This window comes from Oncorhynchus tshawytscha, linkage group LG21, assembly GCF_018296145.1.
Source record: "Oncorhynchus tshawytscha isolate Ot180627B linkage group LG21, Otsh_v2.0, whole genome shotgun sequence".
Lineage (NCBI taxonomy): Eukaryota > Metazoa > Chordata > Actinopteri > Salmoniformes > Salmonidae > Oncorhynchus > Oncorhynchus tshawytscha.
Window position 1 is genome coordinate 3,015,931 of NC_056449.1, and position 26,729 is coordinate 3,042,659.

A 26,729-nucleotide genomic window follows, 5' to 3' on the forward strand; every position below is an offset into this window, starting at 1 on the left:
CTCTTCGGAGGGATAATGGACTTTACAGTGTCCTGCTATTAAAATAAGATATATTCACCTTCCTAATATTGAGTTGCATACCCCCCCCCCCTTTTGCCCTCAGAACAGCCTCAATTCGTCAGGGAAAGGACTCTACAAGGTGTTGAAGGCATTCCACAGGGATGCTCTATAGACCTCTATATCTATATGACTGACTGTGTCGAAAACACCACCTCCTTTTGTTATGTTAGGTACAGTACCTACTGACCAAGAAAGATGTTATGAAATATATTAAGGTTTATAGATATATAGGCAGGCAACATGAAACAGCTCACTCAATCAAGCCTGATGGTGTTGGAAGTATTAAAGTAAAGCTTGCTTTCATATACATTGAACAAAAATATAAACGCAACATGCAACAATGTCAAAGATTTGACTGAGTTACACTTGATATTATAAAATCAGTCAATTGAAAAAAATTACTTAGGCCCTATGGATTTCATATTACTGGGAATACATATATGCATATGTTGGTCATATGTTACCTTATAAAATAAGGTAGGGGCGTGGATCAAAAAAACAGTCACAACCATTTGGCTCATGCAGCGCGACAGTTAATCAAGCTGTAGATTGTGGCCTTTTGAATGGCTGTGCAAAGTTGCTGGATATTAGCGGGAACTGGTACACACTGTCGTACACGTCAAACCAGAGCATCCCAAACATGCTCAATGGGTGACATGTCTGGTGAGTATGCAGGCCTTGGAAGAACTGGGACATTTTCAGCTTCCAGGAATTGCATACAGATCCTTGCGACATGGGGCCGTGCATTATCATGCTGAAACATGAGGTGATTGCAGCGGATGTATGTTACGACAATGTGTTTCAGGATCTCGTCACTGTATCTCTGTGCATTCAAATTGCCATAGATTAAATTTAATTGTGTTCGTTGATGGTAGCTTATGCCTGCCTATACCATAACCCCACTGTCACCATGGGGCACTCTGTTCACAATGTTGACATCAGCAAACCGCTTGTGCACACGAGTAGATGTCAAATAGATGTCACTCAATAGAGATGAGAAAGGTATCAGAGTGACTGAAGAAGACCTATGGGAAGTGGATATGGGACCGTAACGTCACAAATAGCCTGATTAAGAGATAGGTAGGAGGACAGCGGGAATGCATGCAGGGGGTGGGTGTTTGATTGAGAAGAGTGGGAGTGAGAAACACTGGGGTAAACCAGAGGTAAACAGGGGGATTGTTTACTTAGCTCTGTTTACCAAGCCCTCCTCTTGTCTCCTCTGACTCCAACTGCGTAATCTCTCATCGGTGATAAGGAACCTGAATTCCACACACTAGACTGAGATCTGTCATTGTTTGGTCTAATGCCCCCCCCCTGCCATGCCAGGATATGAGTACAGAGATAAGCAGGGTTGCTCTCTGAATGAGTTAATAGCTACAGATCAAACTCAAGATGGAGTGCACCTTGGCAGGAACTTATTTCAGTTCAAGACGGAATACCATGATGAGTGCTCAGAGCATTCACTGACCAGCTGGCAAGTGTCTTCACTGACATCATGTATTTATTTTTATTTATTTACCCCCTTTTCCTCACCAATTTCAATATTGTCTCATTTCTGCTACTCTCCAACGGCCTCGGGAGGCTAAGGTCGAGTTTAAAAAATATATATATATATTTTACCTTTATTTAAATAGGCAAGTCAGTTAAGAACAAATTCTTATTTTCAATGACGGCCTAGTGGGTTAACTGCCCGTTCAGGGGCAGAACGACAGATTTGTACCTTGTCAGCTCGTCCTCTGAAACATGACCCACCAAAACCGCGCTTCTTAACACCCGACCGCTAAACCCGGAAGTAAGCCGCACCAATATGTCGGAGGAAACACTGTTCACCTGATGACCAAGTTCAGCCCGCAGGTGCCCGGCACGCCACAAGGTGTCGCTAGAGCGCCATGAGCCAAGTAAAGCCCCCCGGCCAAACCTTCCCCTAACCCGGACAACGCTTGGCCATATGTGGGCCGTACTATAGGACTCCCGAACACGGCCGGTTGTGATACAGCCCGGGTTCGATCCCGGGTCTGTAGTGACGCCTCTAGCATTGCGGTGCAGTGCCTTAGACTGCTGCGCCTCTCGGGAGGCCCAGCCTTCACTGATATTTTCAACCTATCCTTGACCCGTTCTGTAATACCAACTTGTTTCAAGCAGACCACCATAGTCCCTGTGCCCAAGAATGCCAAGTTAACCTGCCTAAATGACTATCGCCCAGTAGCACACACATCTATAGCCATGAAATGCTTTCATCAACACCATTCTCCCAGACACCCTGGACCCACTCCAATTCGCATATCGTCCCAACAAATCCACAGCTGATGTAATCTGTATTGCACTCCACTGCCCTCACCCACCTGGACAAAGGGAATACGTATGTAAGAATGCTGTTCATTGACTACAGCTCAGCATTCAACAACATTGTTCCCTCCAAGCTCATCACCAAGCTCAGGACCCTCGGACTGAACACCTCCCTCTGCAACTGGATCCTGGACTTCCTGATGGGCCGGCCCCAGGTGGTGAGGGTAGGCAACAACACATCCGCCACGCTGACTATCAACACTGGGGCCCCTCAGGGGTGTGTGCTTAGTCCCCTCCTCTACTCCCTTTTCACTGACGACCGCCTTGTTGTTTAGTGTGTTCCAATTTTCCCAGAAGTGACTTGATTCTATGGATTCTTCAATCACATTGAGCTGTTTTCTGACATGCTGTTCCTTCTTTTTTCTTAGTGTATTTCTGTTTTAGTGTTTCCTCTCTCTCTTTCTCTCTCTCTCTCTCTCTCTCTCTCTCTCTCTCTCTCTCCCCTCATCTCAAAGCTCTGCTACTTATTTTACCATAATAATTTATCTAGGCAGAGCGCTGTCGAGGTCTGTTTGAAGCTCTACGTACAACACCAGCCCAGCACTGTTCCTCGTGACTCTGCCTCGGCTTCAAAGCTCTTCTGGGGCTGCGGTTCTGGGGAGGCCTCCCTTCCCCATAAATCCTCCTTGAAATCAAAAACCCCTATCAAGATGTCTAAAACAGAGTGGGCCACGAGCGGACAAGCACAGTGACGCTTTACAGTGATCCCTGGTTATCCATAGGTTAGGGGTCCTCCCTCTGTCTTACACAGATTAAATGTCTTGGATGGTTCCAGCTGTTGTGATTAGATTCCCCTGAACTACACTACAAGACCATGGTGCTTACCTACGGAACAGCAAGAGGAACTTCCCCTCCCTACCTTTAGTCTATGCTCAAACCCTACACCCCAACCAGAGCACTCCATTCTGCCACCTCAGTTCCCTTGGCCCTCCCACCCCTATGGGAGGGCAGCTGCCGCTCACCCAGTCTAAGCTCTTCTCTGTCCTGGTACTCCAATGGTGGAACCAGCTTCCCCCAGAAGCTAGGACAGCAGGGTCCCTGCCCATCTTCTGAAAACATCTAAAACCCTACCTCTCCAAAGAGTATTTTTAAATAATCCTCCTCACCTCGACTCCCCAACCCCCAAAAATTGCGCTTGATCCCCCCCTAGCTCTGACTCTACTGATAGCTACTTTCTTAAGGAAAAATGTACTTTCTATGCCTGTGATATGTGGTTGTCCCACCTAGCTATCTTAAGATTAATGCACTAACTGCAAGTCGCTCTGGATAAGAGCGTATGCTAAATGAATAAAATGTAAATGTAAAATATAAATATAAATTGCCTTTGTTTTTATTGATGCCGTTACATGTCTGGAATAATATGCTGTTGTATACTGTAGGTCGTGGCACTGGGGGGTCTGCCTGTCAGGGTATTTGCCATTCAAAAGCCCATCTATGGTTGGAGTTAGGGTTCTCAGCTCGTCAGCTCAACAACCAGCATATACATGTCTGTCTGTGGATCCCTTAAACTTAGATTAAAGCAACTGGGGAAGACTTTGAGGACATTTAACAAGACAAATGAGGAAAGAAGAGAGAGGTCAAGCCTGACATTAATTTCAAATCAATGCCGCTACACATCTGTGTGAGTGTGTGTTTGTGTGCGTCACTCCATGCTCCTTCCACGCTTACACCGCCCTGTCGCTATTGGACAGAGAACACCCTGCAGTGTGTTTAAGTTCAGAAAGCAAGCAGTGGACTTGGTGGGATGCAGCAGTCAGAGCCCTTGTTTATTAGATTTCAATAAGGAGGGAGGCTGTTTATATCATTTCCAGAGCTGGAGCAGTGGTCTAGGAGCAGGAGTCTATAAGCAGGGGTCTAGGAATAGGGCTCTATGTGCAGGGCTCTATAGAAGGAAGGAGCTGCCTTTGTGGAGCCAGTGGTCAGTCAGGTCACTCGCTGAGTCCCAGTCCAGCTGGAGCTATAAAAGAACCTACAATTTTTTTTTATACAGAAAGTTAACAAAAATAGATAGAATCTTGCCACCATGGAAAGGTAAATACTGTCTATCTGTGGAAAAATCACCCTGATTAATTCTTTAGTCATATTCCAGTTTACCTATTTACTTATTACCCTGCCATGCAGAACTATTTGTATTTTAAATTATTTGTGCAAAAACAATTTAACTTTATTTGGAATGGCAAGCCAGACAAAATGTGCTTATTTATATAATGAATATGAGTTGGGGGGCTAAAATGATTAAATATTAAAGCATTAAACCTCACTAAAAGCATCAGTCATACAAAAGTTATACTTAAACCCGAACTGGTTCTCCAGTAGGTTAATCAGAATTGCTCAACCCTTGTTCAAAAATTGCCTTTATTCAGATTACAACCTCTCACTTTCAGTTAATTGAAAACCTTTTCAAAATATCGCCCTTTTATAAAACAAGCCATACTGTCACGTTCTTCATATAGAGGAGACCAAGGTGCAGGGTGATTAGAATACATTCTTTTATTAACGAAGAACACTTAAAACAAACTAACGAAAAACAACAAAACGAACGTGAAGCTAAAAACAACGAGTGCTGAAACAGGCAACTACACATAGACAATAACCCACAAACTATCCAAGGAATATGGCTACCTAAATATGGTCCCCAATCAGAGACAACGATAAACAGCTGCCTATGATTGAGAACCAATCTAGGCAACCGTAGACATAAACCCCTAGACTACAAAAAAAAAACATAAACATACAAAAACCCATATACCAACCCTCGTCACACCCTGACCTGACCAAAATACAGAAAACATAGATAACTAAGGTCAGAGCGTGACTATACCCCCCCCAAAGGTGCGGACTCCCGACCGCAAACCTGAACTTATAGGGGAGGGTCCGGGTGGGCATCTACCGTCGGTGGCGCCTCTGGTTCTGGACGCCGCCCCCCATCTTTACACTGGGTCCGCTCTTGTAGCACTGACCCGTGGATCATTGCCGTAGGCCCCGGGCTGGGGACCCTCGCTGCGTGGATCATCACCAGATGTTCTGGACTGGGAACCGTCGCTTGAGACCCCGGGCTGTGGCCCGTCGCCGGAGGTTCCGGTCTGTGAACCGTCGCCGGGCGCTCTGGACTGGGTACCGTCGCCAGAGTTTCCGGTCTGTGAACCGTCGCCGGACACTCTGGACTGGGTACCGTCGCCGGACGCTCTGGACTGGGTACCGTCGCCGGACGCTCTGGACTGGGTACCGTCGCCGGACGCTCTGGACTGGGTACCATCGCCGGACGCTCTGGACTGCCGAGGCGCACTGTAGGCCTAGTGCATGGTGCCGGCACTGGTGGTACCGTACTGGGGACACACACCTCAGGGCGAGTGCGGGGAGCAGGCACAGGACGTACTGGACTGTGGAGGCGCACTGGATGTCTGGAGTGTAGAGCTGACACAACCTGTCCCGGCTGGATGTTTCTTTTCGCCCTGCAAATGCAGGGTACTGGCACAGGATGCACTGGGCTGTGCAGACTCACCGGAGATATCCTGGTCCAAAGAGGTATACTGGAGACCAGGATCGCTGAGCAGGCATCCTCCTTCCTGGCTGGATGCCCATTCTAGCCCGGCCAATGCGAGGAGCTGGAATAGTGCGCCCTGGGCTAGAATAGAGCACTGGAGACACCGTGCGCATCTCTGCATAACACGGTGCCTGACCAGTTACACGCTCCCCACGGTAAGTACGAGGAGTGGCTCAGGTCTCCTACCTGACTCAGCCAATCTCCTCGGGTGCCCCCCCGTAAAAATCTTGGGGCTGCCTCTCAGGCTTTCATGCTAGCCGTGTACCCTCATATCGTCACCGTTCCTCCTGTGCTTTCTCCAGCTGCTTCCATGGCAGGGTCTTGTCCCTGCCATTACCTCCTCCCGGGTCCAAGATGTCCACTCCTCTTTGGCACGCTGCTTGGTCCTTTTTTGGTGGGTTATTCTGTCACGTTCGTCGTATAGAGGAGACCAAGGCACAAAGAATACGAAGAACACCTAAACAAACTAACCAAAAACAACCAAACGAACGTGACGCTATAAACGAGTGCTGAAACAGGCAACTACACATAGACAATAACCCACAAACTGTCCAAGGAATATGGCTACCTCAATATGGTCCCCAATCAGAGACAACAATAAACAGCTGCCTCCGATTGAGAACCAATCTAGGCAACCATAGACATATAAACCCATAAACATACAAAAACCCTAGACATGGCAAAACACATACATGTATACCCACCCTCGTCACACCCTGACCTGACCAAAATGATACAGAAAACATATATAACTAAGGTCAGGGTGTGACACATACAAAGCTGGTTGCAATTCCAGTTTCATCCTCCAGAAAAGACCAAACAAATAATATGGTTAAATTCAAATATACTAATTGATAAAAGTAAAAAAATCTTTATGGATTCTTTTTCTTAAGGAATTATCTTTGTTAATGATATTATGAATAGAAAAGGTGGAGTTATGTCACGTGCAGTTAACAAACATATAGTATATGGAAATGTTTGCTCTATCCAAAATTACAACCAACTGATTGCAGCATTACTGCAAAAATGGAGGAGAAAAGTGGAAAGGGGAGAAGGGAGAAGTTAGGGAAATTGTTTGTTTGCCCTTTGTTAAAGACCAAAATTGACAACAATATTATTTTCATAAATAAAAAAATCTATCAGTTTTACTTGAGAACCAAAATGTTGACCGAGGCACAGTACAGGTTGCAAAATAGTTGGGATGAGATTTTCGATGTGCCTAAAATATTTGCCATAAAAATAGCACTGGAGATTTGGAAAACCATAGTCAATCAATCAACAATATAAAAATACTTTCAGTAAAAAAATATTGAACTTACAACTGTAGATACTATGCGATTAGACAGGTTCAGAATTTATGTGAAACATAATTTTAAAAAGTATGGCAAATATGTATATGTGTAAAAAATAAGACAACATTCCCTCTTCTCACACACCACACTGCCCTTATTCCTTATCTCAGTAAATGGGTTGCCCCCCCCCCCCTTCTCTAGCTCAATTCAATTCAAAAGGCTTTATCCACAGGGGAAACAGGTTTACATTGCCAAAGCCAATGTTTTTTGGTTTGTTCTTTGAAATGTGTCGAGTTCTCTCATGATTTGTGTGGGTCTAATTCGGCTGCTTTTCCTGAGCTCTGTGGAATCTGTTTGTGTTTGTGAACAGAGCCCCAGGACCAGCTTGCTGATGGGACTCTTCTCTAAGTTAATCAAATTGTATTTGTCACGTGCACTGAATAGAACAGGTGTGAAATGCTTACTATGACTTGGGTGACTGGAGTCTGACAATTTTTTGGGCCTTCCTCTGACACCGCCTAGTATATACAGTTGAAGTCGGAAGTTTACGTGCACCATAGCCAAATACATTTAAACTCAGTGTTTCACAATTCCTGACATTTAATCCTAGTAAAAATTCCCTGTCTTAGGTCAGTTAGGATCACCACTTTATTTTAAGAATGTGAAATGTCAGCATAATAGGAGAGAGAATGATTTCTTTCAGCTTTTATTTCTTTCATCACATTCCCAGTGGGTCAGAAGTTTACATACACTCAATTAGTATTTGGTAGCATTGCCTTTAAATTGTTTAACTTGGGTCAAACTATTCGGGTAGCCTTTCACAAGCTTCCCACAATAATTTGGGTGAATTTTGGCCCATTTCTCCTGACAGAGCTGGTGTAACTGAGTCAGGTTTGTAGGCCTCCTTGCTCACACACGCTTTTTCAGTTCTGCCCACAAATTTTCTATAGGCTTGAGGTCAGGGCTTTGTTATGGCCACTCCAATACCTTGACTTTGTTGTCCTTAAGCCATTTTTCCACAACTTTGGAAGTATGCTTGGGGTCATTGTCCATTTGGAAGACCCACTTGCGACCAAGCTTTAACTTCCTGACTGATGTCTTGAGATGTTGCCTCAATATATCCACAGAATTTTCCTACCTCATGATGCCATCTATTTTGTGAAGTGCACCAGTCCCTCATGCAGCAAAGCACCCCCACAACATGATGCTGCCACCCCCGTGATTCATGGTTGGGATGTTGTTCTTCAGCTTGCAAGCCTCCCCCTCATTCCTCCAAACATGGCAATGGTCATTATGGCCAAACAGTTTTATTTTTGTTTCATCAGACCAGAGGACATTTCTCCAAAAAATACGATCTTTGTCCCCATGTGCAGTTGCAAACCGTATTTGGAGCAGTGTCTTCATCCTTGCTGAGTGGCCTTTCAGGTTATGTTGATAAAGGACCCGTTTTACTGTGGATATAGATACTTTTGGACCTGTTTCCTCTAGCATCTTCACAAGGTCCTTTGCTGTTGTTCTGGGATTGATTTGCACTTTTCGCACCAAAGTACGTTCATCTCTAGGAGACAGAACGGGTCTCTTTCCTGAGTGGTATGACGGCTACGTGGTCCCATGGTGTTTATACTTGCGTACTATTATTTGTACAGATGAACATGGTACCTTCAGGCGTTTGGAAATTGCTCCCAAGGATGAACCTGTCTTGTGGAGGTTTCTGAGGTCTTGGCTGAATTCTTTTTTCATTTTCCCATGATGTCAAACAGAGGCACTGAGTTTGAAGGTAGGCCTTGAAATACATCCACAGGTACACCTCCAATTGACTCAAATAATGTCAATTAGCCTATCAGAAGCTTCTAAAGCCATGACATAATTTTCTGGAATTTTCCAAGCTATTTAAAGGCACAGTCAACTTAGTGTATGTAAACTTCCGGAACAGCCGGTGCTCTGATACATGCTTCAGTGTTGCTTGCCTCGAAGTGAGCATAAAAGGCATTTAGCTCATCTGGTAGGCTCGCGTCACTGGGCAGCTCGCAGCTGGGTTTCCCTTTGTAGTCCATAATAGTCCATAATAGTTTGCAAGCCCTACCCCATCCAACGAGAGTCAGAACCTATGTAGTACAATTCAATCTTAGTGTATTGACACTTTGCCTGTTTGATGGTTTGTCTGATGGCATGACAGTGTCAGTTTCTTGTCCAGTTCTGGCATTTAGGTCTCCACAGACTAGTACATGTCCCTGGGTCTGGAAGTGGTTGATCTCCCCCTCTTGGATGGAGAAGCTGTCATCGTTAATGTATGGGGATTCTATTGGGGGGATGTAGGTAGCACACATGGCTACATTTTTTACAATTTCCTTATTTATTTCTAACCAGATGGAAAATGCTCCTGTTTTGATTAATTTAATAGAGTGGGTTAGGTCTGCTTTATACCAAATGAACAGTCTGAGTCTCTTCCCTGTTTCACACCTGGTAGTTTGGTGGATGGGACTACCTACTCCCTGTAACCTAGAGGGCAACCTCTATACCATACAGACATTGTCATTCTTGTAGGATGACAATGTCTGTATTTTGGTGATCTGGGTTTCTGCTCTTCAGGCCAAAGACAGATGACCTCAGACCTTGTATATTCCAGCATGAGATAGTCAAAGCTTTGTGTTCCATAGTGTTCACTGTTGTTATCCGTGTGGTTTAGGCTCAGACCATTAGGTTTCAGCAGAGCATGCGGAGCATCTGGTGAATGGCTCTTAGGTTGCAGGATGGGGCTTGGGTGGGTGTATTAGTGGTGGTTCTCTCTCTCTCTCTCTCTCTCTCTCTCTCTCTCTCTCTCACACACACACACACACACACACACACACACACACACACACACACACACACACACACACACACACACACACACACACACACACACACACACACACACACACACTCTATACATTAGGGGGCCATGACCAAGTCTCAGACAGTCATATCACTCCCACCCTGCCCTACGATCCCCCCAGGCCTGTTACATTAGAGCACTTGTCTCTGATCTCTCTCAGCACCCAGCAGTGTGTGTGTGTGTGTGTGTGTGTCAGGCTCACAGAGTGGTAGTAGGAGTCTCTGTCTGTCCACCCCTCCATCCCCCATCCATTCCCCAGCCTCGGTGTGTCTACAGTGGGGTGTAGTGTCTGTTAGCACCCAAGAGCGGCCCAACGCCCCTCTCCACCATTCTCTCAGCTCCCCAGGCCACTTCAACGCCGATCCACCAGTCTCTGAGCCAACTTGTGTGACAACCAGACACCAACCAACCAGCAAATACTAAGCCAAATCTTACATACAGTATGAATGTCTTCAAGCCAACCTTTTTCCCAGTGAGGTGAATTAGCGAAGGTCAATGTAAGGATCAGTTTATGAGAGAATGCTGTGTTAACATTCAAACCTGCTGGAATAGGTCTTTAATGTCTACCTTTATGTTCTATTCATGGAGACGGAGGAATTTTATTCCATACTTTATTCCATACTTGCAGTTTGGTGCAGTCAGTGAAACCATCTCGGCCTAACGTTATGGAATGTGCTGTAATTTAATTCCAGCACCAAAACAATCTTTACTTTTTCTGCCACTTTCCTGGATGGCAACCAGTAGACACCAGGTGAAAACACTTCACTCCTCCACAGAGATGTGTAGCGCAGAGAGAGAGAGAGAAAGAGAGAGGAAAGAGAGAGATACTTTTTTTTAGAGGAGGGAGTTTTGTTTTTAGATTCCTATAATCTTGGCAGTTCTCACAGCAGCTGCTGGTACTGCTACAGGATGTGACAGTACCAGGCATGAATGAGCGGTGCCGTCCAACGCACACACACACACTTACATACACACAAACACGCACACACACCACCTAACTGCCGTCCAACACACACACACACACCCCGGCCCACTGCCGTCCAACACACACACACCCGGGCCCCAGTGCTGAGGCAGCTCAGGAGGGCCAGAGGAAATGGAAAGGGAGCTCTCATGGGAGTCTCGGAGTTCTGAATGAACAGGATGAAAAGAACCTTGTGCATGCAAGGACCCTATAAAAAAAAGAGAATCCCCCTCAAATAGTTGAGTAAAAGGCCCCAAAGTTGCCCCTCGCTCTTCTTGAGAAGGTTTATGTTTTTGAGTGGACTTTAGGCGTACCCAAGTTGGTTTGTTTTGCTGATAGGAAAGATCCCTTGGGGTAGCCTAACCCGGTTCTATACACACCTTCTTACACATCTGTGTCTGGGGGCCTGGGCACGTACAGTGTGCGTGTGGGTGTGTGCATGCATGTGTGTGGAGTGAAGTTGACACAGGGCCCCCCTCACCGAGTCAGACAGCAGTTGACTCAGAGACAGGCTTAGTGTTAGTTAGGGGGAAGCAGGTCTCTGGTCTGCCTCTCTAATTCCATTTTATTTTCCATGGTTCATCTGGCTCACCTGCCCAAAGTCATTAGACCCTGTGTCGCCAGCAGCAACAGAATGAATAGAATGTTTCATATGATAAACAAAGGTGTTTTATTTACAAGGTGCAGCAAAACATCAACGTGTGTTTGAATTCAACTGCAAATGAAACATACAGTACTGAATATTCTTGAATGGTGGAATTATAGTCAGTTAATTTAAATGATTTAACCAGCAAATAGGCTATGCAAGGCACATTGATAGAATAACATGGAAATGTCATGAAAAATCGAGGGAATTATGAAAGGAAACTATGCTATGATTCCAATGACAGTCTTTGCTGTATGAATTGAACTGCTTGTCCAGCATCAAGGCCATTGGAGCATGATTCAAACACGGACCCTCGTCCACTGCAGGCTATTTTCATTAGCAGAACGTTAGTATGTCTTACCAGATGCCCAGGTCTGGCGACTAACTCCTCTGAATAAGTAATCCACAAAACAATGTACCTGTAGGAGAAACTATCATTTGTGTCTGTGATTATACACCACGACATCATGATCCAATGTGACAAAGGGTGTACTGCACACAAAATAACTGCACTATACTCCATTTGCACTCTGTTCCCCTCTCTGCATTTAGATAGACATATATTGATACTGTAGCTAAAACTGTATAGTTGTTTATCCACTGCTCATTCTCTTACAGCTCTATGTTCACCGTACCTCGCCTGTCACTAGCAGCACCGTATCACCGAGTATGTGTAAATGAACTTGGCGAATAAAGATTATTCTGATTCGGATATTTTTTTATATAAAAAAGCTGTAGAGAAAAAATAATGTGATTGTTGTCTGCCTCTCTCTCAGGTCCCCCGTGGGTGAGTCGTCAGGTGGAGGAGCGCCAGACAGCGAGGTTGGGGCAGACGGTGCGGCTGGCTTGCCCCGTAGAGGGTGACCCTCCTCCCCTGATCCTGTGGGTGAAGGACGGGCGTAACGTCCACCCGGGCTGGAGCCGCTACCGGGTGCTGAAACAGAGCCTAAAGATCAAAGAGGTGGAGCTCGGGGATGCGGGGGTGTACATGTGCCGTGTCACCAACGGCTTCGGAAGCATCGCCCTCAACTACACCCTCATCGTCATCGGTAGGGCCAAGGAGCGTCTGATCTCATCCCTAGTCAATGTCCACACACTTACATTTCATACACATCATGTAAACACACATTACATACACACATGCCTTATGCTCCAATTCTCTGTGACTCCTTTAATGAATACGTAGCTCTCTATATTCTTTCATACCTTAGCCAGTTAACTGAATAACTCCAAACCTGTCCCATATCAGACATACTCCCTGAAATGTTACTAAGACATGTCCATATAAAATGACGACAACATTTCCCCGGTACCTTGGTCTAGTAGTGTGACCTAGCCTTGATTCTACAGTCACAGTGCACATTAAGAGGGATTGTAATGCAGGAGGCCTACTGGCCCCACGTTAGCCCCTAGATGTGATTATATTTGACAGAACCGACATGACTGGCAGCCCTGGCGTTATTAAAAGAATATGGTTTCATTTACGTAACCGATGCAAAATGAAAATGTACAAGTGAGCATTGTAACAATGCCAATTTATGACTTGTTAGCATTACAGAACCCCAGCAGCTCTTCTGTCAGGTTTCATATCAAACCTCAGGAGAACAAAGGGAGGATTCTTTACCGGCTGCTCCTGTCACACTACACCCTGGTGCTTGTTTATAGTGCCGGTAATTTAATCCAGTGTTCAATTATTTCACCCCCCTCTGACACAATGAGAAATTAATGTTGCGTGTGTGTGTCAGTGTGTGAGGTTGTGTGGTAAAAGAATGAACTCTGTCTGGAAGGTGGTTGGAGAGGGGGGTAGAGGGTTTTGGCAGTGTAGCTTTTGCGAAATACTTCTGGTTGAGATTGAGGAGGGATGGCTGCTGGGGGACTGTAGACCGGGCATTCTCTGCCAAAGCACTCGTCAAGGAGACCGCTGAAATAGACGTCCTGCCGCCTGCACCACTATAAATCTGCTCCGGTCCAGTGATGCTGAAAGACTGAGAAGTTGTGAGGAGCGGTGAGCGGGACGGAGCCCCCAGCCCTTCCTGTGCTGGCCTTGGTCGGCCTGATCCATGGGGCGGGTGAGGAGAGCAGCTGCACTGTGTGTGTGTGTGTGTGTGTGTGTGTGTGTGTGTGTGTGTGTGTGTGTGTGTGTGTGTGTGTGTGTGTGTGTGTGTGTGGAGGATATAGAGGAGGAGGGACGGTAATTACTCGGTTGATGACTGAGGTGGCTGAACTGGCCCTGATCGACCTCCATGGACCTCGTCCTCTGTGTCCTCCTCGTCTTGTTGGAACTCTGAACAGGGCCTCCCCTCCCTCCAGCCTCCCTGCGTGGGGAGTGAAGGTAGCCTGCTGCTTTCCTGTTTGGTCCCCTGGAGTAATGTGGAACTGTGAGTTATAGTGGCCTTGCTCTCTCTGGGACTCACTGTGCTGAAGTCTTACTGAAGTCATTAACTAACAACAGCCCTGGAACAAAACGGGCTAAAATTTGTAGTTTCAGTATGTGTATAGCACAGAGGCTCAGGGCAATTTGTGAAGGATATGGGCTGATGGTTTATGATTGTTGTAAGTTTGTGACACAAAGCAAGGGATGTGACTTTGCCAAATTCGATCTGTTGAATTAAGTTTAAACGGAGTATGAAAAAACTCGAGTGACCCCTCCTGGTTCCACTCAGGGCCTCCCCTGCAACAAAAAACACTGATCAGATCAGTGGCGTTCGCTGCCGTTTAAGATGAGGGAGAACCCACATTATTTTTTCATGAGCATGGCTTTATTTCTATTACATCATATTGAATGACTGTCATTCATATTCCATTCACCCAGTTCAATGTAACATCGATAGGTTTAGGCTATACCCATCATGAGGTTACTACAACTAGCCCTACGAATCAAAGTTTACAACGTAGGTGCACATAGGTTGAGAGAAAAATATGAGGAAACAGACAGTGACAGATGGACAGATTGTGCAAGGCAGTACTGAATGTGTCACTCTCTTAATGCAGGCAAGAGTGTCTATTGGACAAATTCAGGTATGTTTATTCCCGTTTCGTTTGCTTCTGTTTAAGAAAGATTTTTCAACAGAATCGACGGATTGATTACACCCCTGATCACACGTAAACACAGTTCACTTTCATAACAGTCACATTGCATTCCTTCTCGCATCTATGCACTCTCCTCCTCTCACCTTTTCCCTCCACTTGTGGACTTCAATGAACAACACTGTATGTGAGCAGGCGAAGAAAAAAAAATCCATGCCAAATCATATGATAACCACTACACACAGCCTACATCGTTGTCACCATATTAGCTAAAGTAATGTCATAGCCAACAGAAAGAAAGAAAGAAAGAAAGAAAGAAAGAAAGAAAGAAAGAAAGAAAGAAAGAAAGAAAGAAAGAAAGAAAGAAAGAAAGAAAGAAAGAAAGAAAGAAAGAAAGAAAGAAAGAAAGAAAGAAAGAAAGAAAGAAAGAAAGAAAGAAAGAAAGAAAGAAAGAAAGAAAGAGAGGGCTACCTAGTCAATTGTAGTCAATTGTACAACTGCATTCAACTGAAATGTGTCTTCCGCATTTAACCCAACCCCTCTGAATCAGAAAGGTGCGGAGGGCTGCCTTATGCCTTAAGTGACATCCACATCTTCATACCTAATAGAACTAATGCGTTAGTAAACCCGCTACAATCATGGAGTAACGTTACAGTGTACAATCAGTAAGCAGTTCAGTAAGCACTTTAGCAGTTACACCGGCAGGCTCCGGGGGCAATAAATTAGTAAAACAAAAGCTTACCTTGACTTGGAAGGGTTCCAGTGTTGTGTTGGATAGTCATAGCCAGCTAGCTAACTTAGCTTCCCTCTGTTTGAGCCAGGTGTTTGAGTAGGCTAAACTAGCTAGCTGCATTTGGTAGCAAAGGAAAAAAGTATGAAATATAGCTATCTCTCTCTTGCTTTTCCTTCATTTTTGAAGAAGTTCATTTGTTCAAAACTGTTAAACTACTGTCTTTCTCTCTTTTTGAGTCAACTACTCACCGCATTGTATGCACTGCAGTGCTATATAGCTGTAGCTTGTGCTTTCAGTACTAGATTAATTCTCTGATCCTTTGATTGGGTGGATAACATGTCAGTTCATGCTGCAAGATCTCTGATAGGTTGGAGGACGTCCTCCAGAAGTTGTCATAATTACTGTGTAAGTCAATGGAAGGGGAGTGAGAACCATGAGCCTCCAAGGTTTTGTATTGAAGTCAATATTCCCAGAGGAGGACGGAAGCTAGCTGTTCTCTGGCTACACCATGGTGCTATCCTACAGAGTGCTGTTGAGACTACTGTAGACCTTCATTGTAAAACAGTGTGTTTAAATAAATTATTTGGTCACGTGAATATGTTTAGTATAGTTTTATCTAAAAATGACAACTTTTTAAATGTTTTTACTATTTGTATTTTTATGAAATTCACTGAGGAGAATGGTCCTCCCTTTCCTCCTCTGAGAAGACTCCACTGATGCAGATATACAGTATCAGTCAAAAGTTTGGACACCTACTCATTCATCAAGGGTTTTTCTTTATTTTTACTATTTCCTACATTGTACAATAATAGTGAAGACATCAAAACTACAAAATAACATATCTGGAATCGTGTAGTAACCAAAAACGTGTTAAACAAATCCAAATATATTTCAGATTTTAGATTCTTAAAAGTAGCCGCCCTTTGCCTTGATGACAACTTTGCACACTCTTGGCATTCTCTCAACCAGCTTCATCCGGAATGCTTTCCAACAATCTTAAAGGAGTTCCCACATATGCTGACCACGTGATGGCTGCTTTTCCTTCACTCTGCAGTCCAACTCATCCCAAACCATTTCAATTGGGTTGAGGTCGGTTGATTATGGAGGCCAGGTCATTTGATGCAGCACTCCTTCACTCTCCTTCTTGGTCAAATAGCCCTTACACAGCCTAGAGGTGTGTTGTGTCATTGTCCTGTTGAAAAACAAATGATAGTCCCACTAAGCCCAAACCAGACGGGATGGCGTATCGCTGCAGAATGCAGTGGTAGCCATGCTGGTTAAGTGTGCCTTGAATTCTAAATAAATCACTGACAGTGTCACCAGCAAAGCAGCCCACACCATCACACCTCCTCCTCCATGCTTCACGGTGGGAACCACACATGCAAAGATCATCCGTTCACCTACTCTGCGTCTCAGAGTGGCAGTTGCAATCAAAAATCTCAAATTTGGACTCCACCGGTCTAATGTCCATTCCTCATGTTTATTGGCCCAAGCAAGTCTCTTCTTATTATTGGTGTCCTTTAGTAGTGGTGACTTTGTAGTAATTCGACCATGAAGGCCTGATTCACGCAGTCTCCTCTGAACAGTTGATGTAGAGATGTGTCTGTTACTTGAGCTGTTCTTGCCATGATATGGACTTGGTCTTTTACCAAATAGGGCTATCTTCTGTATACCACCCCTACCTTGTCACAACACAACTGATTGGCTCAAATGTATATAAAAAAGTATGTAGACAATTAACTTGCAAATCCGACTTGTAGGATAACGTTAGCCATCATTATCAAATTTTAACGTCACATAACAAGCAGTCTCTACACAAACGTATGAGCTACGACCTAATTAAGTTGTAATAAGTATGAGTATGTAGGCAATTAACTTGCAAATCCGACTTGTAGGATAACGTTAGCCATCATTATCAAATTTTAACGTCACATAACCAGCAGTGTATAATCAGAACAATTTTCAGCTGTGCTAACATAATTGTTTTCTAATGATCAATTAGCCTTTTTAAAATGATACACTTGGATTAGCTAACGTGCCATTGGAACACAGGAGTGATGGTTGCTGATAATGGGCTTCTGTACACCTATGTAGATAGTCCATTAAAAGAAATCAGCCGTTTCCAGCGACACTAGTCATTTACAACATTAACAATGTCTACACTGTATTTCCGATCAATTTGATGTTATTTTAATGGACACATTTTTTTAAATTTCTTTCAAAAACAAAGACATTTCTAAGTGACTCCAATCTTTTGAATGGTAATGTATATAAAAAGTATGTAGACAATTAACTTGCAAATCCGACTTAGCCATCATTATCAAATTTTAACGTCACATAACCAGCAGTATCTACACAAACTTATGAGCTACGACCTAATTAAGTTGTAATGAGTACGCTAACGTTAGCTTCTCATTCTCGCTTTATTAAAAGATAGCTACTGACATAAATCAGCAATAACGTTAGCATAATTATACCAGAGAGGTCATTATATTCCAGTATCTCTGGCTATACTCACTACCACCGGTCTTTGCACACCAAACTAGCGTTACTGGTGCAGACTTGGGGACCGACGAACTCCAAGCACCTACTCCACATACTAGGGTTCTTCGGCAGAGCATGCATACCATAAAACTTTGGCTGTGGAGGCATGTTCAATCCGTATAGGTTCCGTAATCAATTGAAAACGTTGGGGGTGATGAAACAATTATGCCCCATTCTGATTAAAGAAGCAATAAAACTGGCCTTCTTTAGACTAGTTGAATATCTGGAGCATCTGCATTTGTAGGTTCGATTACAGGCTAAAAATGGCCAGAAACAAAGACTTTTCTTCTGAAACTCGTCAGTCTATTCTTGTTCTGAGTAATGAAGGCTATTCCATGTGAGAAATTACCAAGAAACTGAAGATACTCCCTTCACAGTACTTGTACTCAGTACTTGTACTCCCTTCACAGAACAGCGGAAACAGGCTCTAACTAGAATAGAAAGAGGAGTGGGAGGCCCCGGTGCACAACTGTGCAAGAGGAGAAGTACATTAGTGTCTAGTTTGAGAAACAGACGCCTCACAAGTCCTTAACTGGCAGATTCATTAAATAGTACCCGCAAAACACCAGTCTCAACGTCAACAGTGAAGAGGCAACTCCGGGATGCTGGCCTTCTAGGCAGAGTTGCAAAGAAAAAGCCATATCTCAGACTGGCAAATAAAAAGAAAACATTAAGATGGGCGAAAGGACACAGACACTGGACAGAGGAACTCTGCCTAGAAGGCAAGCATCCCGGAGTCGCCTCTTCACTGTTGACGTTGAGACTGGTGTTTTGCGGGTACTATTAGCCTTTTAAACAGATAAACTTGGATTAGCTAACACAGCGTGCCATTGGAACACAGGAGTGATGGTTGCTGATAATGGGCCTCTTTATGCCTATGTAGATATTCCATTAAAAAATCTGTTGTTTCCAGTTACAATAGTCATTTACAATATCACAATGTCTACACTGTATATCTGATCAATTTGATGTTATTTGAATGGATAAAAAATGTTATTTTCTTTCAAAAACAAGGACATTTCTGAGTGACCCCAAACTTTTGAACGGTAGTGTATAAAAAAATCAAATATAATTACTCAAACCACCCGCAGGCCGGATTGGATCCCGTCGCTGGGGAAAACGAACTCTATGTACTGTACTTGAAAATTACTCAAACCAAATCGAAACTGTGTAGAAATGATAATGGGCCTACATTCATACAGTTTCTTGACTGTGTCCAGCTCACTAAAACAACCAGAATGAAAGCTAGGACAGTCAGGAAGCATCGAAACTCCCCAAAACAATGGATTCTATTTTCATAAAATGTTGATGGCAAGGAAATATAACACGTTTTCAGTGTGGCCCTCCGGACCTCGCTGAAGACAAAATAAGTTTTAACAACCTATGAAATAACACAATGGAGTCATGTAGTAACTAGGGATGCACTGATGAGACATTTTTGGCCGATACCGATATCCAATATTTTCCTTGCCAAAAATAAATTATACCAATAACCGATATTTTACATTTTAGTGGCCTTATAAGCATTCAAGTACAGTTAAATAGTTAACACACACACATTGACGCAGGAGTCTAAGGCACTGCATCTCAGTGCAAGAGGCGTCACTACAGTCCCTGGTCTGAATCCAGGCTGTATCACATCTGGTCGTGATTGGGAGTCCCATAGGGCAGTGCACAATTGGCCCTTCATCGTCTGGGTTTGGCCGGGGTAGGCCGTCATTGTAAATAAGAATTTGTTTTTAAATGACTTGCTTAGTTAAATAAAGGTTACACGCACACCACACCACACTGACCAAAAAGTTATTTTGTTGGCATTTACGTATGTCCCCATTACCAGTAAAACTAAATCAAACCCTATTTCTTTCACTTACTTGCTGTGCTTTTTCGTTGTTTAGTCGTTTCATTCTCAACCAGGATTTCATCATGTCAAGCAGTGAAGTTTCAGCTCTGTCTGTCCGTGGCCTCTCTTCCTCTGTGCGCATTGTCACTGTGTTTCTTGTCTGCATCGAAGTAGCGGCCTTGTACTTAGCATCGAGCATAGTTGCAACACCGTAAAGAGACTCAGAGAGAATACCACCAAATCGCTTGTTCACAGCCTCGAGTACTTTTGTAAGTTAACCCCACGGTCTGTGTCGGCAGTTTTGTTGAGCAGGTGTTTCAATGCCTTGACAGATGGTATCACGTCTGCTGCAGACACAGTTGATTAGCTTATTTCTCGAGTCAGTTGTTCGAATGGCGCTAGGAGTGTGTTCATGTTCTCAAATGGCAGCAGTGGTATGAAAACCAGCACATTCTTGAGCATGCAATACGGCTTTCCTCAGTACGAAATCCTCGTTGAACCCACTGTGCTGTCTGACTCAGCATGCTCTCGGGGCTGACATCGCTGGTCCGAATGTCAGGCGTGACGCCCATAGCAAGTAGGATAATAAATTCCACTATCTTACCGTTATTGGATTTTTCTTTTAAGTTGTCTCGCTGAAATGTTCTTACTCTTTCAAATCACTCCTCAACTTGAACTTCAAATCACATTTTATTGGTCACGTACACGTGTTTAGCAGATGTTATTGCGGGTGTAGCGAAATGCTTGTGTTTCTAGCACCGACAGTGCAGTAATATCTAACGGTTTCACAACATATACCCCAAATACACATACATCTAAGTAAGGAATGGATTAAGAATATATATACATGTATGTCAGAGCGGCATTGCACTGAGATACAGTGGCATAGTATCGAGTGCAGTATATACATATGAGATGGGTGTATTATTTCATAGTTTTTTTTATCTTCACTATTATTCTACATTGTCATTTTTTATAATATTTTATATTCAAACCACCTGCAGGCTGGATTGGACCCCCTCGTATGTTTGACACCCCTAATTTAAGGTTACGGACGACCTAGAATTAGCTTGACCCGAGTTACTGCCTGAGGACACAGACGGCTTCATCAACAATGTTAATGTGTGTTGTGTGAAAAAAATACCCGGTTTGATGAACTAGTAGGTTAATTGCCCAGCCAAGCAGATACAAGTAGTAGAGTCATTTTGGTTGTGAAGTGCATTATCGAAAACCTTTGTACTTGGCTGTCCCCATGTTACAGGCCCTCCCAGTCAACACCACCACATAAGATGAGGTGGTGTTTATAAGGATTGCCTGCTGCAGTTGTTTGAGAGATGTCCAGTTTGCAGCCGAACATGCAACATAGAAAAGACCAGCAAGGGAACTCTCAGCATCACGTAGATATGCCCCCACTTGTGAGCTTTCCTATAAATGGAATCAGGTTGGTGAAATTTGACCTGATCGAAGGTCAAAACAGTTTCGAGTTTTGTCCCAATTCACCTTCCTAATCTAGCCTGTTGGAACCAACCTGGTCGCTGCGTTCACCATTCTATTTCACTTCCGATATCATAATATCATAATATGATAATATCGGAAGTGAAATAGAAAGGTGAATGCAGTGATCAGGTTGGTTCCAACAGGCTAACCATAACAACCATTAATAACGTAATCAGTGCTCTGTGTGTGTGACCGACCAGTATCTTTGAGGGGCCAGGAGCTGATCTGCACTGCCATGCCCATCAATGGGGCACTGGCAAAGGCCTCACCTCTTGCCTGCTCACCAACCATCGTGATGGGGAGACCATAATTAGGTAGGTTTAGTCTGACCTGTTCAAACTTCAACGTTATTACCTGTTTGTGTGTCAGATATGACCTATCCTAACTACCACTGTTAATAGAACAGTGACTGTGTTCCCAGAAACATGTATGGAGCCAACACATGGAGGCTTGCAAGATGATGTGATGTCCAGACTGACAGACGGGCTTGAAACTGATGTCTGTAAATGTAGAGAAACCTGGCACTTGGAATAAAATTCTTACTAGACACAACTTTGACTTGTATTGTCTTTTGTATTATTGAATTGAATGGTATCCCTCAATATGGGGAGGGAGAGGTACAGTATCTGCATCAGCTGGGAATGAAAATGAAAGGTGCACATTGTTATATTAGCTGAACACTGCTACTATTGTATTATGTAAAGGGTTGTTTATTCAGCAATTGCATTCTCATATTACTCTGTGGGCTACTGACCTATTCAAAGCTTCCTCTTACATCTCACCATACATCTATCTGCCTGTGGTTATTGAACTCAACTTGCAGGAGGTTTGTTAGTTGTGGTTGAGTGGGGGAAAACAGCTGAAATGGTGTCCCTTGAGAGGGCAAAAATGAAATATATGTTAGGAGAAGTTCAATATTATCATAAGGAGACATATATAGGCAGAGGAAGTCGAAGAGAGGGAGGAAGAGGGTGAGCTTGAGTCGGGTAAAAAAATTTGGGAAAAGGAAGATGGTTTGTCAAAGAAGAATGGTAGAAAGTGTAAGCAGAATGAGTCGAATTCCGGATCGAGGTCTGGAGGAGAAATGGAATTGAGGGCGAATTATCGGAGGTAGCAGGTGTGGTGAAATCCTCAGAGGATAAAGATGAGTGTGACATTTTTGTAGAAGGTGGACGCCTGCCTTTTGTGATTTCAGGGTGGGTGAAAACAATTGGGTGCTATGGAATTAGTGAAGGTAACCTGAAGTGGTTTTGTGTTAATTGGGACGAGAGATGTGACTTGTTTTGCTCTCGAGCAAATTGAAAGGAGTGATCACTGTGGTCGCGGTGAAAGTGGACCAACTGAAGGGGAAGATTCCCAGTGTTTGTATGCTTGTAATTTGGTGTGACACAGAAAGGGTGGCGTGAGTGGTGAAACAGAAGAGTCATTGTCTGTTCTTTTGAGTTTTGATGTTGAGTCCCTGCCCGACAAATTCATGTTAGGATATTTCAGTTATCCCGTACGAGCTTATGTGCCAAATACATTACGTTGTTACAGGTGTCAAGCTTATGGGAATGTGGCAGCAGTGTGCAGGAGGGAGGTTCCAAGGTGTGAGAAGTGTGCAGAAGGGAGACAAACGAATGTGTAGCATTGGGGAAAGAAGCGGTATGTGTTAATTGTAGGGGTGCCCGTAGGGTTGGGAATCTGAACTGTCTGCTGCGAGAGAGGCAGGTTGAGGTTACCAGGGTTAGAGTAAGGCAGAGGGTGTCGTATGCTGAAGCAGTGAAGAAAGTTGAAGAAGATGGTTCTAGGGGGAGGTGTGTGTGTGTGTGTGTGTGTGTGTGTGTGTGTGTGTGTGTGTGTGTGTGTGTGTGTGTGTGTGTGTGTGTGTGTGTGTGTGTGTGTGTGTGTGTGTACTAGATCTGTATCAGTACAGATGGAAAGGCCAAAGAGTGATATGCGATTTGGCTATTTAGCATTCATAGCAATGGTTATCAACTGTACTGCAGGGATGAAACTTAAGTTGCAGAAAATAGAGGTAGTGGTGGCAACTGCAGAGAAATATTTGGGTGTACAAGATTTGACATCAGAAGACTTACAGGGTGTGTTGAGTGGTGGTGTCCCGTCCTTTCAGACTGTTGGCCTGAGGTAGGACTAGATAGGTTTAAATAGTGGAGTAGGGTGGTGGGTTTTTAATGAGTGTAGGGTTAGATGGTAGGGTATTTGTTGATTAACTTTTTCAAGCAAGGCATAAGGGAGTTGTATTTCAGTATAGTTGGTGGCAGCAATGCAACATTTATTGGATGCCAACCGCTGTTAAACCTCATCGAAGAAGGGGAAATGGCTGTAGGCACGGTTCTGACAGATAGGTGTGTCTTGGTGGTGACAAGGGCACACCCAAGAAACAACCACATCAAGCCACACCTCTAAGCCAACTCATGTTTGGCTTCTGTCATGGCCGCCAGTATTTCTTGAGGAGCAAGCCAAAGAACGATTCTAAATCAGTGTGTGCACTTCCCATTTAAGTATTCAACACAGAGGTACACTACATGACCAAAAGTAAAAATCGTGGGTGATTATATGGAGTTGGTTCCCCCTTTGCTGCTTTAACAGCCTCCACTCTTCTTGGAAGGCTTTCCGCTAGATGTTGCTGTGGGGATTTGCTTCCATTTAGCCACGAGCATTAGTGAGTTCGGGCACTGATGTTGGGCGATTAGGCCTGGCTCGCTGTCGGCTTTCCAATTCATCCCAAAGGTGTTCGATGGGGTTCAAATCAAAGTTTGTCACGTGCCCCGAATACAACAGGTGTAGACCTTACAGTGAAATGCTTACTTACAAGCACTAACCAACAGTGCAATTGTTAAGTAAAAAGTAGGCATTAGGTAAACAATAGATAAGTAAAGAAATACAAAATAAAAAGAACAGTAAAATGACAGTGAAAATAACAGTAGCGAGGCTATATACAGGTGGTACAGAGTCAATGTGCGGGGGGGCACCGGTTAGTCGAGCTAATTGGGGTAAAATGTACATGTAGGTATAGTTAAAGTGGCTATGCATAGACGATAAACAGGGAGTAGCAGCAGTGTAAAAGAGGGGGTTGGCAGGTGGCGGGACACCTGTTCAGGAGTCTTATGGTTGAGCTTAGGGCTCTGTGCAGGCCAGTCAAGTTCTTCCACCAATCTCGACAAACCATTTCAGTATGGACCTTGCTTTGTGCATGGGGATCATTGTTCTGCTGAAACAGGAAAGGTCCTTCCCCAAACTGTTGCCACAAAGATGGAAGCACAGAATCGTCTAGAATGTTATTGTATGCTGTAGCGTTAAGATTTCCCTTCACTGGAACTAAGGGGCCTAGCCTGAACCATGAAAAACAGCCCCAGACCGTTATTCCTCCACCAAACTTTACAGTTGGCACTATGCACTCAGGCAGGTAGCGTTGTCCTGGCATCTGCCAAACCCAGATTTATCTGTCGGACCTCAAGATGGTGAATTGGGATTCATCACTCCAGAGAACACGTTTCCACTGCTCCAGAGTCCAATGGCGGCTAGCTTTACACCACTCCAGCTGACGTGGTGATCTTAGGCTTGTGTGCAGCTGCTCAGCCTTGGAAACCCATTTAATGAAGCTCCCGACAAACAATTATTGTGCTGACGTTGCTTCCAGAGGCAGTTTGCGGCTGAGCCGTTTTTGCTCTTAGACGTTGTCACTTCACAATAATGTCACTTACAGTAGACCGGGGCAGCTCTAGCTGGGCAGAAATTTTATTAACTGACTTTTTGGAAACCTATGACAGTGCCATGTTGAAAGTCACTGAGCTCTTCAGTAAGGCCATTCTATTGCCAATGTTTGTCTATGGAGATTGAATGGCTGTGTGCTCAATTCTATGCACCTATCAGCAACGGGTGTGGCTGAAATAGCCGAATCCACTAATTTGAAGGGATGTCTTCATACATTTGTATATAGTGTATTTGGTGACATTCAATAGCACTTGTTGTCAACATGTCTCCAATCTTATCAACTCCTCCTCATAGCAAGCACGGGCAGATAGGCAAGTCTAACCTCAAGTTACGATCCTTTTTTTTTAATGACTGCTGCAATCCTGCAACACACTGAGTAGAGCATACTTGTCATAAAAATGTAATTTTATCCCTGTAGCTGATATTCTGTTCTTGGCTCTTGATGCCTCGGTGTGGTAATTTGGCTGTAAACCCGAGTGAGGTAACAGTAATTTTAAAACTATTTTTTAACACATAGACCACAGTTCTCACTGAAGTACTTTTTCTTTGTGCCTTTCTGCACACAAGTGTAAATAGAAACATGTTTTTCCCACAATAGTGGCAGCAGGAAATTACCCCATAGGTATTAGTTGTGCTCTTGACTTGCATTTTTGCAGCTGCATGATATGTTTTAATGACATCATAAACACAGGTCCAATCTCACACTGCTGGGTAAGTACTGCTGGGTTGTTGCTGCTGTGTAATGTGCTGCTCCTTTGCAAAAACTAGGATTTACAATGTCTCCCTCTTTACCTCCATGGTAGTAAAAGTGTTATTTTGTCAGGGGATGTTTGAAACATTTGGAAGCTGTCAGAAGTCAGGAGAGGTAAAGCTTGACCCTGACCTCTTGTGACCTTCCCACCACTCACTCTGGATATCCTGTCCGGCAGGGGGACAAATCCTTCATCACTCCATTTCCCTCCCTAGTCCCCAGTGTCCCACTCACAGCACCCAGGCCCCATAGCCCCTCCATCTCCCCCAGGGCCTGGCTGGCTGTACCCCTACCACTGGCTGCACCCCTATTCCTAGCTGTAGCCTACCACTGGCTGCACCCCTATTCCTAGCTGTAGCCTACCACTGGCTGCGCCCCTGGCTGTAGCCTTGGTGGTCCCTTTGTCTGCAGGAATACAGTCCCCTGCTGTGTAACCCTGTTGTTTTAGGGCCAGGCCTCATGGAGCCAACATTGTTAATGCTCAGCACTAGTGCCTCGCTTGGGAATTCTGCAGGAAAGGACTGAAGCTCTCCCTCGACAGTTGTAAATAAGGGATGGAGTCCGTAACAGTTGTTGCCCCAGTTCTGGGTCACATACCATACCAATACAAGAGGCAACGGAAGTCTACCAGACCCACTGACACAGAAATGGAAGAGCAGTCATGTATAGTTCGATACTAGGCAGATTAGTCTATTTGGCTTGCATGACCTTGCTGTTCTATATATGCCCTGTGTAAATGTTGACTCTAAACAACCACACATGGTAGGAGAGAGAGAGGCATTCTATTCTATGACTATGAGACTGTGGATTCTGGTCAGATGGGAGGCGAGTGCGGTCTGACAGTCGGTCAGTGAGTTAGGGCTGAAGGTTTTCTAGAGGGCCTGGTGGAGCAG

At 44.2% G+C, this 26,729-nt stretch overlaps 1 protein-coding gene across 4 annotated transcripts in view; it reads left to right on the forward strand.

Moving 5' to 3' along the window:
• Positions 1-26,729, forward strand: part of LOC112220696 (fibroblast growth factor receptor-like 1) — a 62,227-nt gene that overhangs the window by 20,467 nt on the left and 15,031 nt on the right. For all 4 annotated transcript variants that reach the window (XM_024382536.2, XM_024382537.2, XM_024382534.2 and 1 more), the window contains one exon: positions 12,504-12,776. In XM_024382536.2, coding sequence (XP_024238304.1) covers positions 12,504-12,776 — 273 coding nt within the window. The remainder of the gene's footprint in view (positions 1-12,503; positions 12,777-26,729) is intronic.